The 25,432-nt window shown below is 38.9% G+C and overlaps 1 protein-coding gene across 1 annotated transcript; it reads right to left on the reverse strand.

Annotated features, from left to right (window-relative positions):
* Positions 1–18,036: 18,036 nt before the first annotated feature.
* On the reverse strand, positions 18,037–21,299 carry LOC144561885 (putative wall-associated receptor kinase-like 16). The gene is made up of 3 exons (XM_078310985.1): positions 20,342–21,299; positions 19,320–19,499; positions 18,037–19,202 (listed from the first exon to the last, which is right to left on the reverse strand). The coding sequence occupies exons 1-3, from the start codon at positions 21,219–21,221 to the stop codon at positions 18,037–18,039; spliced, it is 2,226 nt and encodes a 741-aa protein (XP_078167111.1). The 5' UTR covers positions 21,222–21,299.
* Between the last annotated feature and the right edge of the window lie 4,133 nt (positions 21,300–25,432).

Raw genomic sequence — 25,432 nt, forward strand, 5'->3', positions numbered from 1 at the left:
TTTATACCCTTTCGAACAATTACAGATATATCCCAGACCATTTGGCAGCTCAGTGACTAATGAGGCAAGATGACTGCTGGCATGAAATATGCCATAGAACATCTGGATGTAGCACCCCGTACCTGTACTGCGGCAATGCGTACCTCTCTGGTTATGCATAGCTGCTTATATTGCGTTGCGTTACTTCACATGTCACATTTTCGATGAACCAATACATCAAAACAGGCACCCGGCCATTGTAAGTTCCCTACAAGTCATATCCGGTAACATAAGAAGTACCGAATGTGAATTTGTCCGTCTCCATTACTACCGCATAGCTATAACGGCTAAAGTCTGACACGGTTGAACTATTAAAGTTTTTATCAAATGCAACCTCGTAGTAAATAATCCCTGGTGGAAAAGGAGTTTCACTACATCCCATACCAGAGCATGAACCATTAGTTAGGCTATCTTGACTATAACAGACTGGCACACAGCCTGTACTGTACTGTTGAGTTTAATACTTGAGATCAGAGAGTTTTTGGTATGATGAAATATTATATTTCTTATCTTGCTTTCTTTGTGTACACGGCTTATATAGCCAGAGTTATAACTGTAAAAAATTCTAACGGTACAGTCCCTAAAAAAGGAATAAATAAATTGAAGCTCACATTTTTAAATGTGAGCTCTTTATTTTTCCTAAAAAGTGCCTATGACGAAAATACCCTCATGGGTCTGAGGCCTTTATTTCTCAACAGGTACTCGTGATTTCTGCAACCAAACAAAATAGTGTTATAAGCGAGAGTGTCACCTCCAATTGCCACAAACTTATTGTGAAGATGTGAGATTCTGTATGGTGTAAATTTGTAGTTTAAGTACCTTGTGTGCCACGTGATGTTTCCTGTTGTGTTGTCGAAACACTGCCAGCAGATTGGGTTGTTCATTCTTGCTTGACCGGTTGGCAAGAAAATTCTCAGCACCTCAAACCACTAAGAAGCTTGTAGCTGCCATCTGTTGAATTTTTCTGAAAGGTGAGCTGAAATCCCCACATTTTGATCTGCAACCAGGCTTTGTCACTGCAAAGCCTTCTGCACATGAAAGATGAGGTACAAGAGAAAGAAATACAATCACTAACCCAGCCACTGAATACTGTAGTTAAATATTATTAAATGCTTGGGAAGTGTCTTTCTTTTTCTTTGGCTTTAATTAGGGATCCATATAATGCTGTACCTGCTACCTAATTTTAAATATCTTGTAGGCCGGGGAGAAAGTACAGATCATTAATGATGAAAATAATGCTTTATCTAATTTTTTCAGTAAATTCATATATATCAATACTTGCAAAATAAAATATTAATACTTGATATTGACCTTCATACAAGAACAGTGCGAGAACAGAGGTACAAAAATAGTTATCCGCATCCTATATATTTTAATCCGTAATCGTTCAGTTCTTTCTCCTAACGTAGGCACGTGATGCACAACTTAAAAGTAGGTCTGCTGAACGAGTCGGGCTGACTCATGGACTTTGAGTCGGTCTTTTGAATGAGCCTAATTGAGCTGAGTTCAATTTGAGTTCAGTCCAAACTCGGCTCGAACTCGAAATAATTCATTCTAACTGAATCGAGCCGAGCTGATCCGAGTTGTCCATCGAGTTTTGCTGATTCGTCTCACCTCTCCGACCCTTTCACACTCAGTCTCACCTCGCTAAAGCTTCTCTCGCGCTCTCAGTTTCACCTCGCACCTCTCCTTTCGAGACGACCGAGAAGAAAGCAATGTGAAATCAAATTGGAAAACAGAGAGAGAGAGATGGGGGTGGGGGGGGCGGTCCATTGCCGCATTGGGATCCAATATCAGGGAGAGAGATGGTGGGTTCCATTGCCACACTGGGATCCAATCAACATCGGAGAGAGAGAAATGGTGGGTCCCACTTCTTTTTTGAGATAACTCTTGAAGATTATTTTATATTATTTTGACTAACACAGAGAAGTTTGACTATACAATCTAGTTCTAACTGCGAGTTTAGTTCAAGAATCAAATTCTATCGGGCCGAGTTCTGGGCCGAACTGAGTTCGAACCGAGCTAAGATGTTTGAACAATCTGAGCCGATCTGGACCTTTTCCTTCGAAGCTGAGTTGAGTTCGAGCTGGGCTTTTATTGTTTTAAAAATGAGCAGAGCCGTTGAGTCGAAACCCGCTCATTAGCAGGCCTACTTAAAAGACACCATATAACACAATTGAAGGGAAATAAATCTGCTGTGATTCTAAAGGGATCGCAGTGTGATTCCAAATCTAACATTTTATTTTTTGGAATGCACAAAACTCAACAACACTTATTTTTTATGCACGAATCTTTAGACAGATAAATGGATAGATTTGGAATCACAGGTCCTGCGATTTCTTTAGAATCACAGCAGATTTATTTCCCAATTGAAGTATTGTCTATGTGGACACTACCTCTTTAGCTATTAAGAAAAAAAAATGATAAAGTTTGGTGCTGGTCAATATCATAAATGATATTGCCAACAAATTTACCAAATTAACCACGTGATACGAAATATTTTGAGATAAGTTGAACTCGGTGAATTTAATTCAGTAGTCTAGGACTATTCGGTCGATCTGTTTTGAAAATGCACAAAAGAGATGCCATAATATGAATACAATTTTTTGAAGATATAAACAGGGAGCCAAATTCTTATACTTACATTTAACTAAAATCAAAATCAAAGTTAATATAGATTATTTGGTTTACATCATCCATTCATCTGTTAACTCGATTGTCCGGCCTGACTGATTCTGTTCAGTTTATCTTAAAAGTTGGTCATAAGCAATTCAGAAAAATAGATTATTTTGAGATTCGTACATGGCAAATCTCTCATGTATCAGCTCTTAATTCGAATACCCAAGGAAAATCTCTCATCTTTCGTGCTATAAACAAATTACTCACAAACCAGAAATGATCATTGCAAGGACCAATTTGTATTTCCTTATCTGATAATGTTAGAATGCTAAACCTCTGACTAGAGTACGACATTCCTCAGCATTCAATTTTTATATAAGCAGAAAAGTACAAGATATAATCAGAATCAGTGTTTGATCTACTGGCAAAGATACATAGTTTCTATGTGAGAGGTCATGAATTCGAAACACGGATGAAAGAAATTCTTTGTTGTAATAACAATGGTATTAAATAGTTCAATGACTTAACCTCTAACCTTTAAAAAAGAAAGTGAACGCTAATTTATCTATTAAAATATCATATGTTTGGATCAAGGTTCTAAATAGCGTTTATCGTGTCATAGTGGGAAGCCTACAAAAAAAGCTATAGTGAATAGCATTGCTATAGTAAAAGCTATGCTACATAACATTTTTTATTTTTATAAAAAATATATCATATATTTATACTAAATATCAATATTATCTAAGTCTCATATGACAATAAACAACACCAAATTGATTAAAAAATTATAATATTCATATTGAACCAATGCAAAATCCAAATTGCAACTCAAAATATCCATAGTAATACTAATATCATAAACTATTGATCTTTTTCTATTCAAAATATATTCAGCATTATGACATAATCTTTCTTTTTTCTATTTAAATTTCAAAATAACTTAGACATTATGACATAATTAACTATCTTAATCTATTCAAAATATTCAAACTACCATATAGTAAGTATCATTTTGTTAATTCAAGAAATATATTAATATATTCAATCTGAGCCTTTATTTAAAGTTCATATAAATTGAAAAAAAAAAAACAGCTCATGTTGCATAGCACGCTGTAGCTTCCTTATTTGATTTCATTTGATGTATCTCTCATTTAATAATTAATAGTTTAATATAAACCTTAGTATGTCAATTACAAAAAAAAAATCACGGTTAAAATTCAATCTGAGCCTTTATTTAAGGCTCATAAAAATTGAAAAAAAAAACTCATGTTGCATAGTGTACGATATTTGCGCTACACGCTATGCGCTATAGTGTTCGTAGCTCAAATAGTGTGTTTTGTTATCATAGCTTAGCTTTAGAGTGCAAAAACGCTATAACGCGCTATTTAGAATACTGGTTTGGATTCAACATTTGAAGTCGATTCAATAGATTTTAAAATTGATTTTATATAGACTTATCAAATGACACTCATATCACACTAGCAGAACTCTCAACTAATATGTAAAATATGTTCACCTCATTTTTAATGTGGGCACTGAATTTTGAACTTAGACGTGGATCTCAGAAGAAGGTACATACAAAATGACGGAAGCTGTTGGATAAAAGAGGTATATACAAATTGTTAATTTTATTATATGTTAACAGCATATAAATTTAATCATTGTTGCTGATAAATTATTTTTTGGAAGATTGTCCTTGTGCCTAATCTGTTAATAGGATGCTAAATAAGTAGAGTACAAGGGCTCGATCATGGCTCGCATCGAAGTCACTCGCTCGTCACTGGACTGAGCTATTAGCGAGCCAGTTAGCCACTAGCTCGGTCCAGAATTAACGAGTTCAAGCAGGAGTCTAGCTTGTGAGTTAGCTCTGCTAGATTTCAATTTGTGAATTTGTATGAATGTGTGTGCATTTTATATTGTCTAACTCGGTTAAGCTCGATTCAAAAAATTTGTAGAAATTTTTTTTTTCTTAAAACAAGATCCAGCCAGACCCAACGAGCAAACTCGACAGCTTTTGAGCTAGCTCAATCCAGCTCATGACGATTTCAAGCTGAGATTTCAGCTTGGACCTCTAAAGTCAGCTCGCTCGTGACGAGTGATAAGCCAAAATGATATATGTTGAAACATAGGGTTTGTTGTGTAAATTAAACCGAGTTTTGTTGAAATTAGAATTTGATTAGGTTATAAATGTTTAAAAGTTCAAGTTACTGCCCTAGTTGTGTTTATTTTGTAGGCAATCAAGTGCTTGGAGCTTAACGGAGCAAGACGAGCTATCTGGAGCAAGAAAGCACAAATCTGGCGAATTTTCACCTTTATTGCGGGCCGCAACCAACTAGTCAGAACTGATTTGCAGAACAGAAAATTTTTATTATTATTGCGGCCCGCAATGGAAGTTATTGCGGCCCGCAATAAACAGTTCCAGAGGGAGATTTTTGCTATTATTAGTTGTTTTTATTTCTGAAAGGGGGATAACTGTTTTAGGGACGAATTTTAGACATTAGAAAGAGAGAAAAGCACAGGAGAATAAGGAGAAAAAGGAGAGACAAAAGAAGGGAGAAGAAGATAGCGAATTCTTCGAGCGGTTACATTGATTTCTTTCTCTTAGAACTCTTTTACTTGTTATTTCTCTTGTGTGCTGCAGCCATGATTGGCTAAGGCTATTTCTAGGGTTGATTAGGGTTAGAACTTGAAACTTATGTCATGGATTAGTTGATTTTATATTATATTTACTTGTTCCTTGGTATGATCTTTTCTTTATATTACTTGTTTGTGATGACTTAAGCGAAATTGCATGAAACCCTAGGATTCGGTATTTACAATTGAGAAATTGAATATTTAGTCCTGACCATAAAGAAAAGAGTATTTGATAGGCTAAGTACCGAGAGGAGATGCTCATCTTATACGGGCTTAACCCGATAGGTTAGAAAATTGTACCAAGTACCGAGAGGTGACGAATAACTTTCTATACCAATTGGGACAGTTAAAGACTTAATAACTTTGGGTTAGTGTAACCAAGTACCGAGAGGTGACATTTATACTAATTTAAAGACGGTATTAACATAGAAATATCACTTTATACCGATAACATTAGACTGTGCCTTCATATTTATAAGAACAACCTTAATAAATCAATTAATCGTGACATTAGTGGATAGGAACCCTAAGAGACCCTAATTTCTCATTCTTGTTTAAAACCACATTTAGACCTAGAATTTAGTTAATTCAATTTGATCAGCAACAAACCAAACCATCATAGAAAACAAACAAATTCCTTTATTTCCTTTTACTAAATTAAATTAGTTAGGTTAGGTTTAATATTCCGAATTGTCCCTGTGGAGACGATCCCTAAATACTACTTGACAAGGTTGTACACTTGCAACCGAATTGAGGGTAAATTAGGATTTATTACTTGTGTAGTAGTAAAAATCACATCAAGTTTTTGGCGCCGTTGCCGGGGACAACGGTGAATATTATTTCGGACCTAAGTAATTTAGTTAGTAATTGTTTTTAATTTTCTTTTATTTCCTTTCTCTTTTGATTTAGGTTGAAATCTGGCAGAGGAACCTCCTACTCCGGACGCCACAGATTTGGTAGAGTGGTTTTCGAGGAGAGGATCAACTCATCTTTTTTACCAGAGAAGAAACAAGCACCCGACAAGGGGACCTTTCTTTCCCTTGAATCCACGCCGGTTAGACATGTCGTCCGGCAATGATGATGCTAGGTTTCAAAACCTCCAAAGAGAAAGGGATCGGATGGCAAATGAACTCCAACGGTTGAGGGCAGCTAACCAAGAGAGAGAAAATCTTGAAGCAGCCGATGCCAACCGCCCTTTGAGGGACTTTACTGCGCCTAGGGCTGAGGAAATCCACCTGGGGTACACTGCACCTACTATCAATGCTGAGGAATACCAAATTCCTCCTGCATGGGTTAGCATGGTGCAGCGAAATCTTTTCCATGGTCTGCCTCATGAAGATGCCACGCAACACTTAGCCAACTTTGAAGAAATCTGCAGTACAATCAAGGTACAAACTGTTTCTCCTGATGACCTTAAAGTGATGGCTTTCACTTTTTCTCTTGCAGATAAGGCTAAGGGGTGGATAAGGGGACAACGGCCCGAGAACATGAACACTTGGCCTAAGGTGGCGAATGCTTTCCTCAACAAGTTCTTTCCACCATCCAAAACAAACTCCTTGCGCCATCAAATCCACAATTTCCGACAAAGAGAGGATGAAACCATGAGCGAAGCGTGGGAGAGGTTCCAAGAGCTGCAGAGGTGCTGCCCTCACCATGGCATTGAAGGATGGAACCTGCTGCAAATCTTCTACAACAGTCTTCTGCCACAAGACAAGGGTATGCTAGACGCAGCCGCTGGAGGTAGTCTCATGAACAAAGGGGCTGTTGACGGATACAAGTTGGTTGATGACATGGCTCTCAACCAAAGCCAATGGCACAACCCTAGGGAGACCCCGGTCATCCTGCAACGGGGAATGAAGGAGGTGAACTCGAATTCAAGCATGGCCGCAGAAATTGCCGCTTTAAATCGCAAGATTGATCAAATGAGCGTAAAATCGGTAAATTATCCTTCTTCTCTTCCTTGTTCAATTTGTGGTGGGACCGATCATTTAGCACTAAATTGTGGTATAGGTAATGAGGAAGTTAATGCCATAAACCAAGGCAATTTCAAACCAAATAACAACCCTTACTCCAATACTTACAATCCCGGTTGGAGGAATCACCCAAACTTTTCGTGGAGACAAAATGACCAATCAACCCAAGGTAACTCAAACTTTAATCGGCCAAATCAAGGTTATGGTAACCAAGGGTATGGCTCTAATGCACCACCAAAGTCCAATCTCGAATTAATGATGGAGACTTTCATGGCAAGTCAAAATCAAAAATTCGATGAATTGACCAAAAAGGTAGACATGTTGGCAACCCAAAACAAAATGCTTGAAAACCAAGTTGCACAACAAGCTACCCAATCCTCCCGCCAACCGGGTTCCCTTCCACCAAAACCTGAGAACAATCCCAGGGATGTCAAGGCGGTTAGACACATGCTTCGTAGCGGTGCGCAATATGAGGATCCACCCATGCCAAAGCATGCCTATGTGCAGCCGCAAAGCGAAGAGACAAGGACCAATGATGAGCACATCTCCACACACGAGGACTCCGCCTCAAAGGAAGCTACACCAATTGCACCAAGCGACCCTGCTATTCAAGCGAATCCATCTCAAGATGAGCCACCAAAGGTAAGTGCACAGGTACCTCTCTACATTCCTCCTCATAAATTTGCACCTTTTCCTGGTAGGCTTAAGAATGAGAGAACTGATAGGCAATTTGCTAAATTCCTTGAATTGTTGAAACAATTGCATGTAAACCTACCATTGACTGAGGTAATGACCCAAATGCCGATTTACACCAAATTTTTCAAGGATATCCTTTCGAATAGGCGTAAACTTGAAGAAGTCCAAATGGTGTCCCTAGACTCAAACGGTAGTGCCATGGTAATGAATGAATTGCCCAAAAAGTTGGATGATCCGGGTAAATTTTCCATACCATGTTCGATAGGAAATGTCCAATTCAAACGTGCACTATGTGATCTAGGAGCTAGTGTAAGTCTTATGCCAAAGTTGGTTTATGATAGGTTGGGTGTAGGGGAACTTAAGCCAACTAGAATTTCTCTCCAATTGGCCGACCAATCGGTCAAGTTACCCCTAGGAGTGGTAGAGGACTTACCAATTCAAATTGGTAAATTCTTTGTACCAATTGACTTTGTTGTGGTAGACATGGATGAGGATATCCATACACCACTTTTGTTGGGTAGACCATTTCTCAATACGGCAAAAGCTGTGATTTATGTTCATGATGGAATTATTACAATGAACATTGGTGAAGAAAAATTAACATTTGACATCAAAAGATCAATGAAATATCCATCTAATGATCAAAGTGTTTGTAGTGTTGAGATTCTTGACAGGTTGATAGATGAGGAACTCATAAACAGCTTGGAGAAGGGTTCTTTTGAATCTTGGATGGATCAGGAGTGCGAAAAATCTGACCAAACGAGTTCTGGAGACCTTATTGCGGCCCGCAATGGAGATTATTGCGGACCGCAGCCAATCCAGTCAGAGCAGGAAGAAATTCGAGAAATTATTGCGGCCCGCAATGGAAGTTATTGCGGCCCGCAACCAATCCAGACAGAGACCCTGCAGAATTCAGAAATTATTGCGGCCCGCAATAACCCTTCCCAGATTTACAAAAAAGCCTATTCTGAGCCCAATTCTTCAGGTTTCAACTACCGAAACTCTTCCCAACTTTGCCGAACCCTCGAAGGACGCACCCAAGGTTGAACTTAAGCCATTACCTTCAACCCTTCGATACGAATACCTCGGTCCAAACCAAACCTATCCCGTTATTGTCAACGCATCCCTAAACCAAGACCAAACCTCACAACTTCTACAAATCTTGAGGATGCACCGAAAAGCCATTGGATACACCATTGATGACCTCAAAGGAATCAACCCTTCCATCTGCATGCACCGCATTCTCATGGAGGAAGGACACAAGCCGACCATTGAAGGACAGCGAAGATTGAACCCGAACCTTAGTGAGGTGGTGCGAAAGGAGATTCAGAAACTTCTTGATGCCGGCATCATCTATTCAATTTCCGACAGCAAATGGGTGAGCCCAATCCATGTGGTGCCAAAGAAGGGAGGGACAACCGTGATAGAAGGGGAGAATGGCGAACCGATTGCAACACGACTCGTGACGGGATGGCGCATGTGCATCGACTATCGAAAGCTCAATACCGGCACGCGCAAGGATCATTTCCCTCTTCCTTTCATTGATCAATTGCTTGAACGGTTAGCTAAGCACTCTTTCTTTTGTTATCTTGATGGTTATAGTGGATTCTTTCAAATACCAATTCACCCTGATGACCAAGAAAAGACCACTTTCACTTGTCCATACGGTACCTTTGCATACCGTAGGATGCCCTTTGGTTTGTGCAATGCACCTGCAACATTTCAAAGGGCTATGATGGGTATATTTTCTGACCTAATTGAGAAGTCTATGGAAGTTTTCATGGATGACTTTTCGGTTTATGGTACCACTTTTGATGGATGTTTGTTAAACCTATCTAAAGTCCTACAAAGATGTGAAGAGGTAAACCTTGTTTTGAATTGGGAGAAATGTCATTTTATGGTACAAGAGGGTGTTGTTTTAGGTCATGTGATTTCTGCTAAGGGTTTAGAGGTTGACCGTGCAAAGATTGAGGTAATTGAAAAATTACCTCCACCAACAAATGTTAAAGGGGTTAGAAGTATTTTAGGACACGCTGGGTTTTATAGAAGGTTCATCAAGGACTTTTCTAAAATTGCCAAGCCCTTGACCAATCTTTTGTTAAAAGATGCTCCATTTGATTTTACCCAAGAGTGTCTAGATGCTTTTAATAAGTTAAAGGAAGCATTGATCTCCGCTCCCATCCTGCAACCACCAAATTGGAACGAATCTTTCGAGATTATGTGTGATGCGAGCAATTACGCCATTGGAGCGGTGTTAGGGCAACGAATTGACAAAAAGCCATGCGCCATCTACTATGCAAGCAAAGTTCTAGATGAGGCTCAAGTCAACTACACCACTACCGAAAAGGAGCTACTCGCGGTGGTCTTCGCCATCAACAAGTTTAGACCTTACCTAGTTGGTTCCAAGGTGATAGTCTACACGGATCATGCCGCGGTTCGCTATCTCCTCACGAAAAAAGATGCCAAACCCCGTCTCATTCGTTGGATTCTCTTACTCCAAGAGTTCGACCTGGAGATTAGAGACAAGAAGGGTACCGAGAACCTTGTAGCTGACCACCTTTCGCGCATCAAACCTGAACCAAATGAAGACTTACCCATTGATGACTCTTTTGCCGATGAGCAGCTCTACCAAGTGGGTAAAATCGAATACCCATGGTTCGCGGATATTGCAAATTATCTTGCATGCGGAGTTCTACCACCCTACCTCACATACCAACAACGGAAGAAATTCTTTGCGGATACCAAGCACTATTTTTGGGATGACCCATATCTCTTCAAGCTTGGTGTTGATGGGATTCATAGGCGTTGCATTCCACAGGATGAGGTTCAATCAATTCTCCACCATTGTCATTCATCACCATATGGAGGACATGCCTCAACCAACAAGACCGCCGCCAAGGTCCTGCAAGCAGGTTTCTTTTGGCCAACTCTTTTTAAGGATACAAGGCAATTTGTTGTCTCTTGTGACAAATGCCAAAGGTTAGGAAGCATCACCAAGCGACATGAGATGCCTCAACAAAGCATCCTAGAAGTCGAATTGTTCGATGTGTGGGGGATTGATTTCATGGGGCCATTTCCGAGTTCATGCAACAACAAATACATCCTTGTAGCAGTGGATTACGTCTCCAAATGGGTAGAAGCAATACCAAGCCCAGGGGCCGATTCAAAGACCGTCAAACGCCTCTTCCAAAAGATAATCTTCCCAAGATTTGGTGTTCCACGGGTGGTGATTAGTGATGGAGGCTCCCACTTCATAAACCGCTCATTTCAAGCTCTCATGGAGAAATATGGTGTAAGGCACAAAGTCGCAACTCCGTACCATCCGCAAACAAGTGGCCAAGTTGAAGTGTCAAACCGAGAAATCAAGCACATCCTCCAAACTGCTGTAGGATTGTCCCGAAAAGACTGGAGTCTGAGGCTAGATGATGCACTATGGGCATACCGCACGGCCTACAAGACACCAATTGGCATGACCCCTTTTAAGCTTGTCTATGGTAAGCCATGCCATTTGCCAGTCGAATTGGAGCATAGGGCATTCTGGGCTATCAAGTCCCTCAATTTCGACATGCACCAAGCCGGTCAAAAACGCATCCTCGACTTGCATGAACTTGAGGAGATCCGTCTCAACGCGTATGAGAATGCCAAAATCTACAAGGAGAAGACAAAACAATGGCATGACAAGCACATCATACGAAGGGAGTTTAAAATCGGTGATTATGTTTTATTGTTCAATTCACGTTTTAAACTCTTTGCAGGCAAACTCAAGTCCAAATGGAGTGGCCCATTTCAGGTGAAACGCGTGTTTGAACATGGGGCGGTAGAAATCTGGAGCGAACGAACTGGCGCATTTAAAGTAAATGGCCAGCGGCTCAAGGTGTACAATCATGGAGAACCGGTTGAAGGGAAGATTAACATCTCCCTTACCGATGCACAAATGAACTAAAAGAGGAGAATGGTCGAGCTCGAGACCCTAAAAGAGCGCTTCTTGGGAGGCAACCCAAGCACTTTACCTTTTTGCAATTTTAAATTTCGTATTTTTAAATTTTATTTGCATTTAGATAGGTTAATTTAGGTTTTTCAGAAGATTTCAGGCTCCTTTGCGGGCCGCAATACTTTAATTGCGGGCCGCAACCAAGCAGTCAGAGACTTCTGAAGGTTAGGCTTTAGTTTTTGAGTTAATTGCGGTCCGCAATAATTTTATTGCGGGCCGCAACCAAGCAGTCAGAGAGTCAGATATTTAAAAAAAAAAAAAAAAAGAAAAAAAAAAAAAAGAAAAAAAAAGAGTCCATTGCGGCCCGCAATGGAGGCCGAACAGACGCGAATTTGTGATAAAAGGGGGGGCCTTTCCGCAAATCTCTATCTCTCTCTCTCTGACCCTTTCCCCCACTTTTCTCTCTCCCGATCTCCCATTCTCTTCTCTCTTCTCTCTCTCTCTCTACCTTCTACTCTCTACACCCCTCCATCTCTCTAAATTTCTCTCTTCCCTCTCTCTCAACTCTCAATCTCCCTCTCCACCTCTCACTACACCCATTTCTCTCTATTCTCTCTCTGCAATCCCTCTCTCACAACCCTAAACCCGCAGCCGCCACCGATCCGCCACAGCCGCCCCCTTTCTGTCCTCTCCACCGCGAGCATTGCGGCCCGTAACATCAACCATTGCGGCCCGCAAGACACCAGCCAGAAGAACACCTTTTCACGCAGACCCATTGCGGCCCGCAATTCCGTTTATTGCGGCCCGCAACCAACCAGTCAGAGGAGGCGCCAGCTGAAGCAGCAAATTGCGGCCCGCAACCACCCTTATTGCGGCCCGCAATAAAACACACAGAGAGCATTTCTTTGCTGATTTGGAGCATCGACTCGGCGCTGGGACTTCTCGGTTGCATCTCCACTTCAAATTGGTTTGATTGCACGCTTTTGGTTCTATTTCTAACTCTATTTAATTTCAATTGTTTGAATTGAATTGAATTGGTGAAATTGTGAATTGCGATTCAACCGACCAACTTGGTAATTGAATTGATTGTGATTTATAATTGAATTGAACCAATTGAACACCAATCATGCCACCAAAACCAATGGGCAAGGGTAAGGCGGTAGCAGAGGATGATTTCATCCCCTCAAAACGGTCCAAACAATATCGAAGAGGGGCCGGTAACAATAGTGGGTCTGCTGATATCGAAATGTCTGACCAACCTGACTGGACCACTCTACCTCAAGATCAGTGGCCTGAAAACCGTGACACTGATTATGGTCTTAGGTTTGTGCATCCAAAAGCACGAGAAAACTTTCAAATTCTTAAGACCAAAAAGGTTGTCCAGCCCAAGTATGTTCACATACCTACCCTTCAGCAGTTGGGCATTCTAGATGAGGTTCATTCCCTCATGTCTTCCCTTGGTATTTGGGACTACTGTACCAGACCATTTCCTGCGTACCGCACGCTGACCTATGAATTTCTGTCTACTCTGCACATGGAAGATGACACTCTATTGCAGTATTATTTGGATGGTGCAGAGTACCAGATTACGATTGAGGAACTCAGCAACCTCCTGGGGTTTCCTCTCCTGGCTAATGCAGTGACGGTGCCAGATTGGGAGCCAGACTCTAGTTTCTATGAATTCTCCTGCCAACTGATTGGTGGTCCGAGGCGAACATACAAGGCCAGTCAAATCAGCCACCCGGTGTTTCGCTACATCCAGCGTGCTCTCTCCTTCACCATCTTTGCACGCGGTGAGACAGTGGGCACCTTGGGCGAGTGCGAGTCGTATTTCATCTATGCCATGATCCATGCCCTGACCAATCCCGAGAAATTACCCCACGTTGGCAGCTTCTTCATCGACAATCTCCTGAACGTGAGGACAAATGCCACTCCGGGCGGTATGATCTCCTGCGGGGGCTTTGTGACCCGTCTTGCCATCTACCATGGGGTCATTCCTGCAGAAGGGCCAGTTTTCAAAGTCCTTGCCCATCAACTCCAAAAGCAGACCGAGTTCATAGATATGGCATATCTTCAGACGGCTGGCATCTTCACTCGCGTCGGCAACTCTTTCTTCTTCCTCTCTAGCGGTCGGCAGATTCCCATGCCTCTCCGGATACCGGTTGATAGGGCAGATCCCTCCACTTGGATTCTGCCCCTCGATATGGCTCAACCACCTGCCGCACAAGCCGCTGTTGATCCATTTGGGATCCCTGGACCTGAGCAGCCTCAGCCTCCTCCTCCATTTTGGGCTCCCGGTGCTGACCAAGTGACCCCGCAGCAAATGTACGAGTTGATGCAGACCATGAACACCAACATCACAAAGCTGCGTGACTATGTGGATGAGCGGTTCAACTCTGTCGATCGACAGATTGCCGATCTCCGTACTCACATAGGAGGGCAGTTTACTGAGCATCAGACCTACATGACGGGTCAGTTCAGCACTTCTCACTCTGACATGACTCGGCTCACCGATCAGATGGGGCGTATGCATGTCCAGTACACGGACCTTGCAGGGACGGTGGATGAGATAGCTGAGCAGCAGCATGCCACCTACTATAGGACGGACCGCATCTATGGGCATATGTCTGACTCTGGCTTTGTTTCTGCTGATCCGATACCGCGGCGCCGCAGACCTACACGTCCAGCACCATCAGCGACTGGTACATCTTCTTCTCAGGGGACTGCGCAGCCACCTCCACCACCTCCACCACCTCCACCACCTCCACCAGCCTGATTTCATTGTGAGTTTCTTTATCTCCTCTTTTTACCTTTCATTAGTTTTTTTATTGCACCGGGTCGGTGCCAATGTTTAGGCTTGGGGGGGTAAAATTGTAGGAATTGTATCTTAGGTTTACCTTAGGTTTAAGTTAATGGTAGGTTCTGTGCTATTTAGGGGTTAAAATAATTAAATTTGAATGTTTTGAAGAGAATGTCACAATCCAAGTGGGGATTTCAATGGTATAACCACATGGCGCAAGTTAGCATAATAATTAGGGAATTTATGTTTTATGACACTTTAGTACCTGTGGTCTTAAATTAGAACCTCTCTACATGTTGAAAATCAAGTTTCAGACGCGCAATGCCAAGAGTTACCGAAAGGCTTGGTGCCCGTAGGAAACTTTGCGCGAGACTCAGAAATTCTTTTCTAATTGGACTTAATTGAACAAAGGTGTAGGCTGAAAAAAGTGAGCTATGTTGGATTGAAGTCCTTAGGACAGATATATCCGCATAATAAAAAAATAAAAAAAAAAATAAAAAAAAATAAAAAAAAAATTAGGAAAAATAATAATAATGATGTAATAATAAATAAAAATGAGTGGAAAAATGAGTGAGCCGAAAACAGACAGATGCACAAGTTAAAAAAGTCGAAGCATCAGGCACAGTCTATACCCCTAACAAAAATTAAATTTTTAAAAAAAAGATTTTCTGGAATTGGTTGTCACTTGTAGAACGGGGGGAGAAAAATTTAGGATTAACTAATTCTGAAGTGTCATATAGATATAAACTTGCTTAATTAAAATCAAAACGTGCGTTTGTGAGGTGAAGAAGATCATTGAAAGAAACCCGCATAATCATACTCATGCTTTGAATTGAATTGTTTGAACCCTAAATTGCTTTGACTGACCAATTTTATTTTTAAGTCTTTAGGATAGTTTAGATAACTTGGTTTGAAATACATAAACAAAACCCGGGAATCCCTGTGAGGGTTTAGACTTGCTTGGGACAAGCAAAGACTAGGCTTGGGGGAATTTGATAAGCCAAAATGATATATGTTGAAACATAGGGTTTGTTGTGTAAATTAAACCGAGTTTTGTTGAAATTAGAATTTAATTAGGTTATAAATGTTTAAAAGTTCAAGTTACTGCCCTAGTTGTGTTTATTTTGTAGGCAATCAAGTGCTTGGAGCTTAACGGAGCAAGACGAGCTATCTGGAGCAAGAAAGCACAAATCTGGCGAATTTTCACCTTTATTGCGAGCCGCAATTATTTTATTGCGGGCCGCAACCAACTAGTCAGAACTGATTTGCAGAACAGAAAATTTTTATTATTATTGCGGCCCGCAATGGAAGTTATTGCGGCCCGCAATAAACAGTTCCAGAGCGAGATTTTTGCTATTATTAGTTGTTTTTATTTCTGAAAGGGGGATAACTGTTTTAGGGACGAATTTTAGACATTAGAAAGAGAGAAAAGCACAGGAGAATAAGGAGAAAAAGGAGAGACAAAAGAAGGGAGAAGAAGATAGCGAATTCTTCGAGCGGTTACATTGATTTCTTTCTCTTAGAACTCTTTTACTTGTTATTTCTCTTGTGTGCTGCAGCCATGATTGGCTAAGGCTATTTCTAGGGTTGATTAGGGTTAGAACTTGAAACTTATGTCATGGATTAGTTGATTTTATATTATATTTACTTGTTCCTTGGTATGATCTTTTCTTTATATTACTTGTTTGTGATGACTTAAGCGAAATTGCATGAAACCCTAGGATTCGGTATTTACAATTGAGAAATTGAATATTTAGTCCTGACCATAAAGAAAAGAGTATTTGATAGGCTAAGTACCGAGAGGAGACGCTCATCTTATACGGGCTTAACCCGATAGGTTAGAAAATTGTACCAAGTACCGAGAGGTGACGAATAACTTTCTATACCAATTGGGACAGTTAAAGACTTAATAACTTTGGGTTAGTGTAACCAAGTACCGAGAGGTGACATTTATACTAATTTAAAGACGGTATTAACATAGAAATATCACTTTATACCGATAACATTAGACTGTGCCTTCATATTTATAAGAACAACCTTAATAAATCAATTAATCGTGACATTAGTGGATAGGAACCCTAAGAGACCCTAATTTCTCATTCTTGTTTAAAACCACATTTAGACCTAGAATTTAGTTAATTCAATTTGATCAGCAACAAACCAAACCATCATAGAAAACAAACAAATTCCTTTATTTCCTTTTACTAAATTAAATTAGTTAGGTTAGGTTTAATATTCCGAATTGTCCCTGTGGAGACGATCCCTAAATACTACTTGACAAGGTTGTACACTTGCAACCGAATTGAGGGTAAATTAGGATTTATTACTTGTGTAGTAGTAAAAATCACATCAACGAGTTCAAGCTGAACCCAGCACGAGCCTGTTCGTTGCCACCCCTGTCAGTACAGTATGTATCTTGATATTTATATTAGATGAGGGTTCAAATGCACCATCATTTTGGTGCTCCAATATGCACCATGTATTTTATCTCCATTTTCAATGTCCGAACAGTCGATCCAAACCGCTCAACATGATCTTCATAATAAAATATGCTTAAAGACCAAATTTTATATTTTTTAGAATTTTTTTACTATTTTTTTAGATTGGTACAATATGACTTTTATCGGATGGTCCAGAATCTCCTTAAAAAATTGATTTTGTATCTATCTTAAAATATAGTAAAAAAATTCTAAAAAATATAAAATTTAGTCTCCAAGCGTATTTCATTATGAAGATCATGTTGAATAGTTAGGATCGAATGTTCGGACTTTAAAAATGGAGATAAAGGATATAGTCTATGTGAAGCATATTGGAGCACCAAAATAATAGTGCATTTGAACCCTCCTCTTTATATTACATGACTTTGGACTAGCCACTGTTGGTACCTACTGTAATTATGGTATGTGTAGATACCTATTTACTGTACCGTTGCCTATCTTATTACATTTGATCTAGACCCTTGATCTATGATGAAAATAGAATCTGAGATCTATTTTACTTTTTCAATCTTGTGAAGCTAAATTTGACCTATTGTATTACACTAAGACCAATCTTGTGAAGCTAAATTTTGACATCTAAACAAAGTGTTTATAAACAAGAACGGTCAACACATTATTGTAGTACAAATATAAGATACGATGCTCTCTCTCTTCATCCCACACAAAGCACATAAAAAAAAAAGTGAAAGAAAAAAAAAAGCACATAAAAAAAAAAGTGAAAGAAAAAAAACAACTAGAACAATAAATTTAACGCACAAAGTTCCTCTGCCTATCTCCCAATAGAACATAATTGAAAATAAAATAAAATGGTAAATAAAAAAGGCAGAATGATGCATTATATATATATCATCGTCCAGAATCAATAGCCAGCATTGCCTTTTCTTCCAAACTATGGTATGAAGTCATTTCCAAATGATTGTTAGAGGGTTCACCAAGTAGGTGCTCAATCTCAATATCCCGGTTATCCTGTACCCAAGGATGCTTCATGGTTTTCCTCAACCTATCAAGACCTTCAGCAACTTCTCTCATTTCAGGCCTCTTTTCTCCTTCTATATTTAAGCATTCTCTTGCTAGCTCAGCGACGCCTTTGATCATATCCATGCTCTCTTCATCCATAATTTGAACATCCAAAATTTCCCTGAGTTTGTTCTCTTTCATAGCGGATAAAAAGGCTGATGATAAACTTCTCTCTTCGGGTCCATCCATGTAGAATGCCTTTTTACGAGTTAGAAGCTCAAGAAGAACGACACCGAAGCTGTACACATCACTTTTGACCGTCAATTGACCAGTCTGCATGTACTCTGGATCTAGGTAACCACGCGTCCCTTGCACGAGTGTCATGAATTGATCTTCGTCCGTTGGTGCCGAAACGGAAGCTCCAAAATCCGACACCTTGGCCATAAAATTCTCACCCATAAGTATGTTAGAAGATTTTACATCTCGGTGAACAATTGGAGGGGACACCCCGGAGTGCAAATAGGCAAGTGCTTCAGCTGCCTCTTGAGCAACTCTTAGGCGTGTCCTTAACGGAATGCATATTGCATGCTTAACATGAATATGGTCAAAAAGGGTTCCATTAGGAATAAACTCGTAAACCAAGATAGGAATTTCTACTTCTAGACAGCAACCAATGATTCTAACAATATTTTTGTGGTTGATTTGCGAAAGGATAAGAATTTCTTTGCCAAATTCTTTCTTTTGCCTCTCATCAATTGTTTTGCACTTTTTGATTGCTACAACTTCATTATTAATGAGAGTTCCTTTGTATACCGTACCATTTCCTCCTTGTCCCAGTACATTTTTTTCATCAAAGTTGTTGGTAACCTCTTTCAGGTCGCTTTCCTTGAATATTGTGAAAGCAGACCCCTGCTTCGACTTCATCTCTTGAAACAACAACTGACCTCCGTAGTCTTCAAAGTATTTCTCCTTAATTGTAGCAATTTTTCTTCTTTCGTGAACCAAATAAAAAAAGGAGCTCAAAATTACTATAACCATGATGGAGCAGCCAATACCTGTAAAAGTAAACAATCAATTAAAGACATTAGTTCTACAGAACCAGTTACTAAAGTTCTTAATCAATTAAAGATTAAATTCAAGATGACATATATAGTAATATTTGAGAACATTACCTATAACCAGCTTGACCCACAGTGGAAGTCTCGTGTCTGGAAGTTTCGTGTCAGGGATACAATCTCGACTGCTGTTATCAACCGCATGCATACCTCGAGGACATGAACATATGAATGATCCTTGTGTATTTTCACAAATCCCAGTACATGTTGATTTATTCTGTTGACATTCATCTATATCTGCCAAATGAAAAACAAAGGAATCATTACAAAGGGGGAATTATTCTCCGCATCTGATGAGAGAGAATAATCTTGGTTGGTCTTCACAATAAACCAGGGTACTTCGCTGTGCCTGGCGAGTCCAAATTCTGACGTGTACCAGTAATAATCCCACAGCTAACATAATGATAGTAATTACTATTAAACCTTTTCTCTGAACATATTAATTGCTATGAAAATGCTCAGTAATTGTGATGTGTACGATGTTTGGGCCAAGGAGGCTTATGGGCTTTTCGGACAATCCTGTGATATGATCTGCATTCTGTAGGACCTATCTGTACATCCTGAACTCAAAAAGTATGAAAATCTTTACTGGTGACACATTTGATATGAATCAGTAACAATCACAATAAAATATGAGAGTTTAAATTGACTCAATTAACCTGATTCAGAATGCAAAACAATCATCACAGAAATTATGAATGAACCAGAAGTTGACAATTTCAACCCCACAACCTGACGTACGTGAATGTAACATGCAGCAACCAGTTTGACATCTCCAACTTTGGACAAATAAAATGAGATTGATTTTGCAGAACCGACCTGTTAATTCTGTAAATCAGATCTTACTGAATGTTACCCGTGTATTACGTGATTTTGGCAATGAATTATGTACTATGCCTTTGCCTATCATACCAGCTAACCAATATCTTAGACAATCAGAAATTAAGATGATTCATAAAATCCCAAGATTGCATGGGAAATGATAGTAAACAAGTAAACATATGTATCAGTATTACTAGAGCAACCAATTTTAGTGCCTAATTTTAAAAAATAAAATAAAATAAAACAGATTATAGTACCTATACAACCATCATAGAGATAGGGGTTTCCTTCGTACCCCTCCTCACAGCTGCAGAAATAGCCTGGACCATTGGAGTTGTCACATCTGCTATTGCTGCTAACACATGCATAGCTGGTTCTATTACGTTGTGCCAGCATGCAGGTCTCATTGCCTATGGCCCAATCTACCACAACAGGAACTGTGCCATTGTTGTCATGAAAGAAGCTACTTGTTGTGATGTATGAAGTGCTAAAATTGAAGCTGTCTTCTTCAATAAGCACCGCATAGCTGCAACGACTGAAGCTTGAGACACGAGAATTGTTGTAGTTAGGATTAAAGTCGACTTCGTAATAATTCATTCCCAGAGGAATAGGAGTCTGACAGCAACCAATTCCTGAGCAAGAAGAACCATTAACAAGGCCCTGCAAACTTGAGCTTTGAGAGAGACACCCTGTTACATATGAAATGGTATCACTCTTTGCAAGGTAGATATAAGCAAGTGTATCGGCACCAATTGCTGTGAACTTATTCTTGGTATTTGAGAATCTAAATGGTGTTGTGGTCAAATTAAGATACCAATTTGAATAGGAAACAGTCTTGGCCGTGCTATTGTAACACTGCCGAGATATCGGGGTTTTTATCCGAGCTTGGCTTTGAAACGGTGAGATATTGACCACCTCCAAGGTGGAAAAAAATGTATTGTAGGTGCCATTTTGGTTTCTGGTACAATTGAGCTCGAATTTTTTGGATAACGCACATCTCTGGCTTAGTCCAAATGGATACGGGATATTGACATCGCCACAGGTTGTTTGGCAACCAAGCGGTTGGGGTGCTTGGGCAAGTGAATTGGGAACTAACAGCATTGTTAGAAGAAGGGGGAATAAAAGAAGCCAAGCCATAATTGGTAGTTTTCACTATTCAGCTAAATTATATTCTGCGAAGGACTGAAGCTAATTAAGCTCATATATATATGAAATAGAAGTTGGTATGCACTGACTTAATCAACTTTGGCAAGGAACGGATTGCGCGTGCAAAACAAAATTGAAAAAATCATCACGGAGGATGATAATGACTTGTGGGACCCAGATATATTATTTTTAGAGTAGCAGTAGTGATCTTCAGTTCATCAAGTCTCCTGGTGACTCGTAACTCAGATCCGCACAGGGTTTCTAGTTGCCATATCACATCAGTTGGTTGGAGCTCTGTACATGTTTCAACGTAAGAACTTGTCGTATCCCTTTTGAGTTAGGGAAAAACTGACCCACGAAATTGATAGTCACATGATCATTTCAATTTTCTAAGACTTTGACTGTGTCGTCCTAGATGAAACTAATACACAATAAATTTCCCATTGAATTATGGACTTTGACACAGTACCTATATGGTATATGTTATATTCCGAAATTTTAAAACACGATTAAAAGTTAATAAATCTAATATTACCCCTAAAATAAAATTTAATTAAGTTAATGGCCGTATAGATTTAATATGATTTATTTTAGAACGAATTGAAATTTCGAAATATAAAGGAATTATGAAAGTACATATAATAAACTTTTAAAGATTAAAAATAAAAATTTAAAATGCTAATTAATAGTAAAATTAAACGGAGCTAACCGATCGAATAAGAAATTTATAAAATTGTAAGATCCGTCGATTGAAAGATATAACGAATTAATTAGATGATATCGATTAATTGAGAATTCTATTTTCTGAAATATTAAACACTTGTAAAATCTGATTAAGACCGTAGTATAATTTTTACAGTAAATTGAGAATTCGATTCGAATTTATAATTTAGGGTAATTATAATATCCCCCGGCTTACCATCCCCCATCTATCCCCCGTTAAAGTAGATCAATTTTCTAACTGTAATTATCAGTTTCAACTAATTTGTGGTCCCTACAAACTAATCTTTTTCTTTACTGCAGGGGTCTTCAACCATTTTCAATTAGTCAACCTACCTCCACCTCTATGAGAGCACCTCCACCATCTCCATAGATCTGGTGACATCCCAAATTGTTGCGTGCTTCATCTTCTTCCCTTCTACGCCTCCATACACGCTGTCTACTGACCCGACCACTAGAAATCTTACCATCTCGAAAATCTCCACATCCTCTCCCACCGGATCCTTCTTCCCTGGAGCTTGTCGTTCGTCGTCGGAGGAGGATCGCCGAGGATCAGCGGCTAGTATTGATTCTGTTAGACTTCGGCCTTCTTTGCTTCGCTTCTTTGTGCCGAGAACCACCGTCACGGTAGCACCAACTAGGGCTGATGTTGACAGGGACTCTGACAACTCAGGTGGGGGCGGAGCAAGGGCTGACGTAGACTGCACAGAGTCCCTAAATCGCATGGTCCTGAGCTTCATGGAGGACAATACGAGATGAGCACCTTGCACACCACCTGTTTGATAAAATGTCTGAGAGAAGGTTCTTAACTGAAAGTCAATTTTTTTGTCAGGTTATGTTATGATATAAAATAGTTGTTAACTCTATTCAATGGTTTGTTCACTATATTATGGATTGTTCATGTATTTTTTAGAATTCAAAATTAGTGTATTTCTGTTTTATAAGGTGTACATATTTTATTTTTGAGGTGTGAATACTTGATAGTTTTGAATGAATACCTGATATAATAGGCATAAGACAAAATATACTTTCTGTTGTATTAGATGTACATGTTTAATTTGTGCAATGTAAATACTTGATTTGTTTGATATAAGTACTTGATTTGTTTGATATGAATACTTGATATACTTGTTTGATCGAAGGTTGTACTGTTCGTCTAGCAAAGACTAAAGCTTCAAGTAGCGAGTTATTTTCAAAGAACAAAGCTTCATTAATGATGAATTAGGTTTCACTAAGAAATGACAGAAAAAAATTTGAAAGAAATAGAGGTATGAATACTTGATATTTTAGTGATGAATACTTCATATCTTAGAAATGAATTTTTCAACGTGTATTTATGAATACTTCATATCTTAGGAATGAATACTTCAACGTATATGTATGAATATTTTTCATATTACACATTAATATCATCAATTTTTAAAAGAAATTTGTAACAAAATACATTTACCTAACAATATGTTGAAATAAAATACTTTACAATGTAAATATTCACACATCAATGTACGAGTGTGAATACTTTCTATGAAATTTGTTTTTTTTTATAATATTGTTATCATTACTTCAATAGTTTTGTTTTGAAAAAAATAGAGGTATACGAATAAATATTTTATGTCTTAGAATGAATGCTTCAATGTGTATAAATGAATACTTGATATCTTAGTGATGAATACTTGTACAACGGACACCTCGAAAGTATGTCATCGTGGATCTCATTTGAAAGATAAAATTGTGTAGAAAACATTAATGACGATGATGAATATTTTTTACATTTGCACTTGCACGACGAGGGTGAATACTTTCTTGATAAGAGATGAATATTTGTGCAACGGACAATTCAAAAGTATGTCATCATGGATCTCATTTGAAAGATAAAATTGTGTAGAAAACGTTTGTGGTTTTAGATTTGCAAAATTCCTCACAGATCGTCAGAAATATTGGTTAGATTGAACGAAGAAAAAAAAATCATCTCTAAAAACATGTAAAAGATGGATGAGTGATGTGTTCGGTTTTTAAATTTGCACTTGCACGACGAGGATGAATACTTTCTCAATAAGGGATGAATACTTATGCAACGGACAACTCGAAAGTATGTCATCATGGATCTCATTTGAAAGATAAAATTGTGTAGAAAACGTTCGTGGTTTTAAATTTGCAAAATTCCTCATAGATCGTCAGAAATATTGGTTATATTGAACGGAGAAAAAAAAATCACCTCTAAAAACGTGTAAAAAATGGATGAGTGATGTGTCCAGTTTCTATATTTGCACTTGCACGACGAGAATAAATACTTTCTCGATAAGAATGAATACTTATACAACGGACAACTCGAAAGTATATCATCATGGGTCTCATTTTAAAGATAAAATTATGTCAAAAATATTTGTGGTTTTAGATTTGCAAAATTCCTCACCGATCGTCAGAAATATTAATTAGATTGAACGAAGAAAAAAAAATCCCACCTCTAAAAACGTGTCCAGTTTTTTTTTTAAAATACTTGATATATTAGGTATGAATACTTAATGTGTTATAGATGAATACTTGATACATTATAAATGAATACTTGCGCGCGCTAGATGTAAAATATTTCAAATATTATGTGGTCCCCAAATAGTGAGTGGTCCCCCTAGGTAGTTAGTAGTTATTGAAGTAGTTAATGACTGGGGGATGAAATGGGAGATTGTTACGGGGGATAGCTAGATGCTCCCTAGAATTTAACCGAGTATTAGGATCGCTGATCCAATTGTTTAAATCACCGAATTAATTGTACCGTTGAGACGAATCTTGAAACTGTAAGAATATAATGTGGCCCAAACAAAACTAATGGGCTTAATCAAGTGGCGTGATTTAATTAGGCCTTGATTATCACATATAGACGTGATTTAAATGGTGCATATTAATATATCAGATTGATTATTAAAAGGTGCGCTATTAGCAAAACTTACAGATGCCATCCTATCCAAAGCTAAAGGGTGTCTGTTATTATCCACATAATGACAAAGGTGTGATTAAAGGATGCATTTCATCAGGTGCGCTATTGGATTACATGGCCTAATTAAAAGGTGCGCTTTTATCACATAATATACAGACAAAGCTAAAGGGTGCGCAAGATTCAGTGTATCTATCTTTGTCGCAGAATTAAAGGATGCAAATGTCCTGTGCTATCACTAGTGGAAAAACTGAAATCAGAATCGGCCTATTTGGATCGGCTGTATGAACTAACCGATACTAATATCTATCTGGATCGGTTTTATCAATAAAACCGATACTAAAAGCTAATGAAAACACAGCACATGAACTAATTGGATCGGTTCCTAGTTAAGAACCGATCCAGATAGTATCTGGATCGGTTCTAAGCTAAGAACCGATCCTAATACTTGATAATTAGGATCGGTTCTTAGCTTAGAACCGATCCAGATACTATCTAGATCGGTTCCTATATAAGAACCGATCCTGATACTTTTTTTTTTTCAAAGATGGTT

The sequence above is a fragment of the Carex rostrata genome, chromosome 11 (assembly GCF_964058835.1).
Source record: "Carex rostrata chromosome 11, lpCarRost1.2, whole genome shotgun sequence".
NCBI lineage: Eukaryota > Viridiplantae > Streptophyta > Magnoliopsida > Poales > Cyperaceae > Carex > Carex rostrata.

Excerpts from the sequence above, each read along its gene's own strand:
- LOC144561885 (XM_078310985.1), bottom strand. The coding sequence starts at position 21,221 with ATGGCTTGGCTTCTTTTATTCCCCCTTCTTCTAACAATGCTGTTAGTT. Across the intron at positions 19,500-20,341 it reads TCTCTATGATGGTTGTATAG|ATATAGATGAATGTCAACAG; the intron begins GTACTATAATCT and ends TTCATTTGGCAG. Across the intron at positions 19,203-19,319 it reads GTGGGTCAAGCTGGTTATAG|GTATTGGCTGCTCCATCATG; the intron begins GTAATGTTCTCA and ends TTACTTTTACAG.